Source organism: Montipora capricornis, chromosome 1, assembly GCF_036669925.1.
Source record: "Montipora capricornis isolate CH-2021 chromosome 1, ASM3666992v2, whole genome shotgun sequence".
Lineage (NCBI taxonomy): Eukaryota > Metazoa > Cnidaria > Anthozoa > Scleractinia > Acroporidae > Montipora > Montipora capricornis.
In genome coordinates this window covers 45,122,829-45,131,632 of record NC_090883.1, presented here as the reverse complement: position 1 = coordinate 45,131,632, position 8,804 = coordinate 45,122,829, and the positions used below count along the sequence as shown (strand labels likewise).

The window sequence follows — 8,804 nt, the reverse complement described above, 5'->3', positions numbered from 1 at the left end:
ACACTTGTTGAAATATGCAGTTCACCTGAGCATACATGTAGTCCACAATGTGTTGAGGATACTACACAGGCCAAGAGAGATGCTAAAGAAGCTAAGTTGAATATGAGCACTGGTTTTGCCATTGCATTTGACAACATCGATGGAAGGCGCGAGCGCAAGCACATGACCAAGGATAATCAGAATTTAGATTTCCATTGGGTCAATCACAAAATCATCATGAACAGAGTTCATGGTAATGGCCTTGACACTTCTACAAGAGACATTCATGGTGTGTCGAACATCCAGTTTCTCCCTACTGTTCAAGACCAGAAGCACCAGCGACACAACTATATTGTGCTAGTGTCTAGAATTATTGTGGAACATTTGGAATGCTTTTCCTTTTTAAAGGATGTGTGCATTTTTCACATACCACACAAATATTCTAAGGAGATGGCCAAAAAATCTGAAACTGTAAGTTTATAGAAGTTTTGGAATTTTTTTGCAAGCACAGAAAGATTCATACAGTCCCAGTCAGAAAATTAATGAAATCTGGGAGGCGCTGTGGTCTCATGGTTAGGGTGCTCGACTCTGGAGCAAGTGCTCCAGGTTCGAGCCATGGCCAGGGACATTATGTTGTGTTATTGGGCAGGACACTTTACTCTCATGGTGCCTCTCTCCACCCAGGTGTATAAATGGGTACCAGCGAATTTAATGCTGGGGGTAACCCTGCTATGGACTACCATCCCATCCGGGGGGGGGGGGGAAGGGGAAGTAGAAATACTCCCAGTTGCTTCATGCTACAGAAACCAGGATAGGCTCTGGCCTGATGGGCAACTTGGATCGAAAGCAGACTTTACCTTTACCTTACCTACTATCTGTATGGCATGGAACCTGCAAACAGTAAAAATGTAACATAATATAGTTCACTAATTTATAATATACATATATGAAGACAACCATTATCAATCTTGACTTCAACTGTTCAAAAATTATCCTTTCCATTAGTTTATCTTTTATTTTTAACCTTAAATCAGTTAATTTTCTAAAGATATAAGGTGAAGAAACAGAATGGGCTTTGTACCTTGAAGTGACGACCACAACAATAATTTATTATCATGTCCTTTAACCAGGATTTCAAATTTTATGTTTTAATTAGTGATTCTTTTTTTGTTTCAGCTACCAATGGGTGTGTTGTTCAAAAATGAAAACTGCACTGAAGAGATGATTGACATCCTGAGACACTTCCAGGGATATCTGCCATATACCACAGTTGATGGGGAGAAGAAATTTGTAACCCAGCTATGTACAGGAGACCAGTTATCAGTTGAACGTGCAGTGAATGCCATACACTCAGTTGCCAATGGTTACACAGCAGAGGACCGTCTTGAGGGCTTTAACATGCAACTTGGTGACTGGCACACCGGAGTCAAAATCCTTGAGGTGTGTAATAAACTAATAGTACAACTTTTTAGGTTTGGATAATAAAAACTTATTGCATTTTCTCAACTTCTAGCCCATTTGACTAAATATGATTAAAAATATTTAATGTGTATTGCATTCCATGTGTCAGGCCTTACCAACTGAATTTTTCATCTATGACAGTCACTGTACATTGAAGACTTCATTCTTCTTCTGCCTGGTTGACATGTATTTTGAAACAGTTTAGTACATCCTTACTTATTTTGGATTTCAAATTTATGCTAATAACATTTCCTCTTAACTGCAGCTACTGTTCAGAAGATTCTACTCTGGCTCTTCATCAGACGATCAATGCACTATGTTTGCAGACCGTAATCTTATAAATCGCAGAAATGTGAGGGATGACCCACATACAGCCTACCGAGCAGACAGAGATTTTATGGTATTGGAAGTGACCGCACGTGTGATAGCAGCAGCCTTTCTTGTCCTTGGGTTGGAAAGCAAGCAAGACAAACCTAAGCACTTCACTATCCCTGAGAACCTCGCCAGCCAGAGCAAATTTTATCAGCTTCAGTTTCTACATAAAGCTGCTGCAAAAATTGTAGACGAAGTGGTGATTGATGAGACAATGATGAATGGGTCCCTAGAAGAAATGATCTCAATACAAGAGAGACAAGAAATTCTAAATCAACTAGACCTTAATGAAGATGGGCGTTTCCCTTGCCGATTTCCCGGATGCAAAGCCTCTTTTAAGTACAATGGGAAGAGTCGAAAGAGGCATGAGCTTGGTCACAATCCCCCAGTTGTAGTTTCAGAAGACATTTCTGATGACACCACAGAGTCAACAACTCTGCCATCTAAAGGTGCGGATGACATGTTCAACTACAATGCTGCCCTCCTGTCTGAAGGGCTTCTCTTTTTAAATTTTCTGGATGCTGTGTCAGAAGGAGATGGCATGAGGATTATTAGACAATATAAATATCTGATGCTTTTATGCAAGGCAGATGATCCACACAGTGTTAAATATGCTCTTGAATGCCTATATCAACTGATCCTTTCAAATGGTTTAAGTGCAAAAGAGGCGGAAATCTTTGTCTGGAATAGAACTGTCAACAATCATGGAGGGCGAGGAAATAACATTCCCCATGACTTGGAAGTTGAACACAGCAACAACTTCAACAAGCAAGCCTATGGAAACTTAGGAGTGAATCTGACGGAGAAAGCAGTTACAAGAATTAGCCAAGCAGAGAAACCAGTTAAAGCTATTATTGGCAAAGTGGACAAACTTCTGCAGCGCTCTATTCGTTCAGGAAAACATGTCCAGCATTTCCCAGTGGTAGACCTCGATGAATTGGTCAAAAAGCAAGTGGAGAATGGTGTTTTCAGCTATCAAGAAGGACGCAGTTATAGACATTTCAAGGGATTTGAAAGAGATGCCCTGGCAAATTTGAACATGTCCAAGTGTTACACCTGGATAAATGATCACAAAAATAAATTTTCATCAGGTGTCAAAGCTAGATAAAGTGCTACAATGTCTAAGTCCAGAAAATACCCATACTCCCCCCCACAGAAAGGATCTGAATTCCCTCAAGGGTGGGGGGTTCTGTAAGGCCAAACACTTAAAAGAAATGTATGAATGGGGGGGGGGGGGGTGTCTTAGAAAAAAAATCTCTTCCATGGGGGAGGTATAGATATTTTCTGGAATTACACAATATCATTATCAACGATTTCACAGTTAACTTTACTCATTTACATCACAATAAAATGTGGCATGTATGCAAGGTAATTTCAGGCTATTTTGTAGTCTAAGCCTGAAATTGCCCTGCATCCACATTGGATTACATTGTAATGCAAAGGAGAAAAGCTAACAGTGGAAAGGGCAAATCCCTTTGAAATAAATGTACATGTCATCGTATAACCATGGCGACCATACTGCTGCCTGTTTAAGTCTTTTTGTTACAGCCTATTTGATGGTCTTGTAAAACCACTATTCAAACATGGAGTGAATGGATTTTCTGTCAAGGTTGAGAAATTTAACAAGTGTAGGTAAATAGTTTTTCCAGGGCTATATGAGATTCCAATTAATGGTTTAAAGTTTTGGCAATGCAAGACTAGAGGCTATGCAGCTCAAAATGATGAAGTTTGTCTTCAACAAAATTAAGGTTCCAATCAATGGCAGCCAATTTTGTAAGCATGATTTTCAATCACCTGCTGGCTTATATTAGGTCTAATCAATCATCTTCAAGAGTATGCAGGATATATATCAATCTTATTTGCTAGTCATGTATTACAATCTTAAAAGTGCCCAAAGACATGGATGCCAAGAGCAGTACCCAATCAATAGAAAAATAATAAAATATGTCACCAACACTCATGTGTAATGATTGTTGCATAACATTTCTTTACAAAGTTTTGTTTTGCTTGAACAGATAATACATGATTTCATCTTGATATTCCAGTTTCACATTATGATCAAATTACTTGCATATACACCTAATTGCAATAATGTTGTCAACGAAAAAAAGCAAAAAGCTAAATCGGAATTAATTAGGGAAATTTAAATTTCCATTGTTCTTATATATTGTATATGAATAAAAACTGCACTTTTTTATTCATGCCATTCATTTACATTCATGTACAGTATCTTGGAACAATGTAAATTTAATTTTCACGATGCGTGTCATTTTCGGAGATTTCATTTTGGGTTTTCCGAGACCAACAAATGAATACACAAATTTATGACTGTAGTTACGATTTCATAAAAAAAACTATTAATCTTTTTTACATCAAGCATAATGCAATATACAGAATATCAAAGAAAATGGTACCAGGAAAGTAAGGAAACTAAGGTATTATAGTAGCATTTAACCCCTTTGAGCCTCAATATCCACAAGCAAATTCTCCAGACTGACCTCAATACATTTTCTTCTTTCATTAGTTGGGAGAATTCTTTTAAAGAGCAAGGCAATCTTCCTTTGGTAATCATTAACTGTAGTGATACAGTGCCCATATTAATTTGATGTTGGTCATCTCTTGGAACTTTAAGTGTTAACATGAACCAAACACATTGTTTAGGAGATAAAATGTCTTAAGGGTTTGTAACAAAATATTGAAAAAGCAACAATGATTTTCTGACCCCACTGATTTTGTTGCGGAATTGGGTAAAAAAACAGTCTGCAGTTGTATGCTATCACACCCTTTCTATACAAGTACCGCTATAATTATTCTATATTTGAGTTTTATGTGAAATAATAAACCAGTGATGTCAGTATTTCTTCATTCTTATAAACAGTTTTGACTGTAGTGTTACAGTTGCCCACACGAGCATGAGGCAAAAAACAAGGCTCGCGATATGCAAAAAAGTCTTATAGTTTTCTATACACAAATGGGGTTTTCACTATACATATGTATTGTCAACTGTCCAAAACGGCATCAAAACTCAAGTTCACCAGAGCATTTAAAGCAGAAAATGGCAAGTCAACTTGAGTTTCTTCAACTGATTCTTCCATTGAATCCTCCCACTGAGAACAACTTAGATTATCAAGAACCATACTTGCCATTTCATCATCTAATGCAAGGTCATTCCAATCACTGCCTAAGAACTCTTCCTCTTCATCAGACATTTCATCATCTGAATCGATGCCAGTGTCTTCCAAGTCTCCAAACACTTCCTGTAGGATGCCATGAATTTTGAATGCATGCTGCAAATCCCAAATTTCGACAAAGCGGCAAATGTCTGCAATTGAAAACAGGTTAGCACAATGATCCAGTACTTGTCGAATCTGCAACTCTGAAAATCCTAGTATAAATTTAGGATGTGTGAAGTATTTCAACTTGCCACTTGCATCCCTTTTCGTGAGATTTGTCAACAACAGTTTATGATAATTCCCCAGTTTAGTCTCAATTTTTTTCCTTTCTTCAACTGAAACATTGCGTTCCTGGTGTGCTACATTATTTGGTTCCTCAGCTACTGACAATGGATAACAAAGCGGTTTGCAATCCTCCAAACCACACTTGCAAGAGACAGAACAGTTGTCACAACATAAATGCAGACGATCCGATGGAGGACATTCCACATCAAAGTAACTGAGCAAGTGTTTACGCCTGCATTCCTCTTCTTTCACATAATCTTTGATATCTTTATCTACATGCATCAGTTGCATTCCTTGGTAAAGCAGGAAAGCAGTACTCTGTGCACCATCTCTTCCTGCTCTGCCACTTTCTTGCATGTAGCACTCTACATTTTTGGCTGGACCAAAATGTACTGTCCGGTGAACCTGTTTACAGTCCACACCCATGCCAAAAGCAATGGTAGCGACTAAAATTCGAATGGATCCTTGATCACTTTGGAAGGATGTCAGAATGTGTTCCTTGTTTGACTGGGGGGTGCAAGAGTGAAGCATTTCCAGTAACACAGTCTTTGGAATTCTTTCCTCTGAACTGTAAATTTTGTCCCCAAGGAGAGTCTTCAGTGTTGAGTAGACAACGGCACACTGTTTGATGGTCTGGGTATAAATTATAGTTCTAGTTGCTGCTGAGCCACAATCCTTCACCTCATTACTTATCCACGACAAATATTCTGCAAGGCTGGCATTTCTTCCCATGTACTGGACAACATAGGATATGTTGGCTTTGTTTGGGCTTTCAGTAACAATGTGGGGACCATTCATCAAGAGTACTTCGAATATGGTTTCCCTAGTATCCTCTGTGGCTGTCGCAGTCAATGCAATGAATGGGGTTGGCGGAAGAAGTGACCTGAACTCGTGTAGACGAGAAAACCAAACTCTGAAGGCTGCATGTTTGTTGCTTTTAGATTTTCCCCTAGAATAAAGGGCGATTTCAATTATCTTACCTTATAGAAAATAAGTTACAAAAAAAAGAAATATCAACGTACAAACATACATATAACTTAAGCTTTAAGATCAAAATACGACAACACGTGCTTTGGAACTGCTGATGTAAACACACAGCTAGGGGGAATTTCAATACAATAAAATCAGACACGAAAATGCGAAATATTAAAACAAGGTTTATACTAAGCTAGCCCCGGAAAATACTCTTACATCGGCAATCACTAAATAAAGCAGAACTTACCAGTGGCAAATGACATGGGCTTCATCTACAGCGACAGCTCTGACTGAATTTTGGTAAATATCGCTTGACAACATTTTTCGCCATTTTGTCTCACCTAACCAAGACTCTGGTGAACCGTAAACGATAGAATAACTTCCATTTTCAACTGCTCTGATCTCTTGCTCGGAGCTGACATCACTGAGTGATATTGCGCTTATTCCACGTGAATTTAAGCGGCTGACTTGGTCCTTCATCAGGTTAATTAGCGGCGAAACAACGAGTACAATGTTCTTCTCACGAGTTGGTTCCACACATGAATACACGATGGGCAATGCCTGAAATACAACAGACTTTCCATATCCAGTTGGAAGATTTACAAAAACATCGCTCTTCGATTCAAAAACAAATCGCAAGGCTTCCTCTTGATGCTTATTAAGGCTATCAAACCCGAAAACTTCGCATACTTTTCTGAACGCATCCTCCGCCATTTTTAACCACGCGTTTGCGAGGATTCCACGCACGATCTCTGCGGGTTACCTCTTCGGATATGCAAGGTGAAATGTGATTGGTTTATAAGAGCTGACGTCACGGAAATCGTTCTCGCGGCTCGAGTTCGCAGACGGTATTTTCGGCGGAACCAGTGACAGCCGGGAATACGTCTGTGTTCGCAGGCTACGAGCAATAAGGCGCGCCAGCGGCCAAAAATCCCATAAGAGCTTGCGCGCATCTAGATCAGGACTTGTACCGTCGGCCATATTGTGTCGCGGTGGAAGAGCACATAGAAGTTGTGTTGAGTGCAAGCGATTAGCCAACCATTTTACACAGGTATTTCATTCAGTCACTTCGGAAAGATCTGTAAAGCTTTGAAAAACCTTTTGAAGCGCTGAATTTATCGTATTTAGTTTAACCTTCTTGCAAGGTTATAACCAGTACGCAAATTCTTCGAAAAGATCTTTCTGCCGTAAGATTTCGAGTTCTCCGACTCTGCTAATAAGAGATCCAGTCTAGAATTAGTGTGTCAAGACTTGCTTTTGGACTATCTTGAGACTGCAAACCTAGGATGAATTCTTATTATACTTCTATTAAAATAGTGTGAACAGTTCTTTTGTCATTGCCTTGTCTGTGACCGGTGTTTGAGGTAGTCAAGTTGATGCGGAAGCAGCTTCTGTCACTTGCGTTACGGTTCAGTGAGGTTTTCTACAGATCGTTTTCGGACTGCTGTTGTCGTTACAGCTCGGTGTACTCTATCGCTAGACCTTTGTCCTTTTTTTTTTATTTTTGAAAGGTATTGGTATTCGTGGATAGGTTCCTTTAGAGTTGATTTTCAGCTTATCTCCCGCACACTTCTTCCGTAAAAAGATTCGTGAGACCCCCAGTGTTAAAGTGTTTCCTTTTCAGTTCCCCCTTTAAAATTACACATCAAGATTGTGTTCAGCTTAGCTTCAATTGTCAACTTTCAATTTCGATTGTTGAGTTGAATTTATCATAAAATTTGCCACAAATGTTTCATTTTCCAATTCACTAGAGTTAAGTCTAGCTTATATCAAAGTTAAAAAAAAAAAGAGTTATTGAAGGTTTGATCTTTGTGAAGAATTGAAAAAAAAAAAAAAAAAAAAAAAAAACGAAAGAAACTAGTCCCAGCTGAGCCACAGAGATTGTAAACAATGTCTTCATCAGTACTTACTTATAGTATATGTAAAAAACCTACAAGGAAGAATTTCGTCCCATAATGTTAAAGGGAAAATGTCAAGCCTATGCCACTATCCGCCTCTGATGTTCAGTGTCCAAATGCACAACTCCCCTGTACAAGCTAAAACATTTAAAGTCACTACCAAAGTCCACTTATGTCCAGGTTTGACCCTAATTAGATACACGCCCAATTTTGACATCCAACACAAAGTGTCCCTTTAAATCTAAGCATTTGCTACCTATTTTCAACAATAAGGTAAGGGTAAAGGTCAGCATTATTTTTAGCTTTGGGTAAATGCAGCAGCTAATCTTCACTTAAAGAGTAGCATTTGGGGGACACTTTGTGACATAAATTGTCTGTATTCTGAGACACAAGTGATGTTGAAGTTGGCGAAAAGAGCAAGGGGACACTTCGTGACGCTTATTGAAATCTGTGTGCATCTAATTAGGGTCAAACCTGGACATATCTCCCAAAGTCAGTAGATGATTTGTTCCCTGAAGCTAAGAAAACTTTTTTGGAAAAAAAGTTTGGCTGTGTGGCCCTTATAAGCAGTTTAAGGTGCTGTGGTGCATGTTATGTAAGGTTGCACAGGCTGTCACCCAGTGTAAATAAAAGTGTTCCACAGCCCCTGTCTGCAAACAAT

General features: G+C 38.9%; 2 protein-coding genes across 2 annotated transcripts; one reads left to right on the top strand and one right to left on the bottom strand.

Moving 5' to 3' along the window:
• Positions 1-386: 386 nt before the first annotated feature.
• On the top strand, positions 387-4,591 carry LOC138045947 (uncharacterized). Its single transcript, XM_068892592.1, has 2 exons — positions 387-450; positions 1,156-4,591. The coding sequence occupies exon 2, from the start codon at positions 1,757-1,759 to the stop codon at positions 2,918-2,920; it is 1,164 nt and encodes a 387-aa protein (XP_068748693.1). The 5' UTR covers positions 387-450; positions 1,156-1,756; the 3' UTR covers positions 2,921-4,591.
• Positions 3,777-7,141, bottom strand: LOC138045939 (ATP-dependent DNA helicase RecQ-like). Its single transcript, XM_068892581.1, has 2 exons — positions 6,493-7,141; positions 3,777-6,219 (listed from the first exon to the last, which is right to left on the bottom strand). The coding sequence occupies exons 1-2, from the start codon at positions 6,957-6,959 to the stop codon at positions 4,812-4,814; spliced, it is 1,875 nt and encodes a 624-aa protein (XP_068748682.1). The 5' UTR covers positions 6,960-7,141; the 3' UTR covers positions 3,777-4,811.
• Between the last annotated feature and the right edge of the window lie 1,663 nt (positions 7,142-8,804).

Coding starts and splice junctions, on each gene's coding strand:
- LOC138045947 (XM_068892592.1), top strand. CDS start 1,757: ATGTTTGCAGACCGTAATCTTATAAATCGCAGAAATGTGAGGGATGAC.
- LOC138045939 (XM_068892581.1), bottom strand. CDS start 6,959: ATGGCGGAGGATGCGTTCAGAAAAGTATGCGAAGTTTTCGGGTTTGAT. Junction 6,220..6,492: donor GCCCATGTCATTTGCCACTG/GTAAGTTCTGCT, acceptor CCTTTATTCTAG/GGGAAAATCTAAAAGCAACA.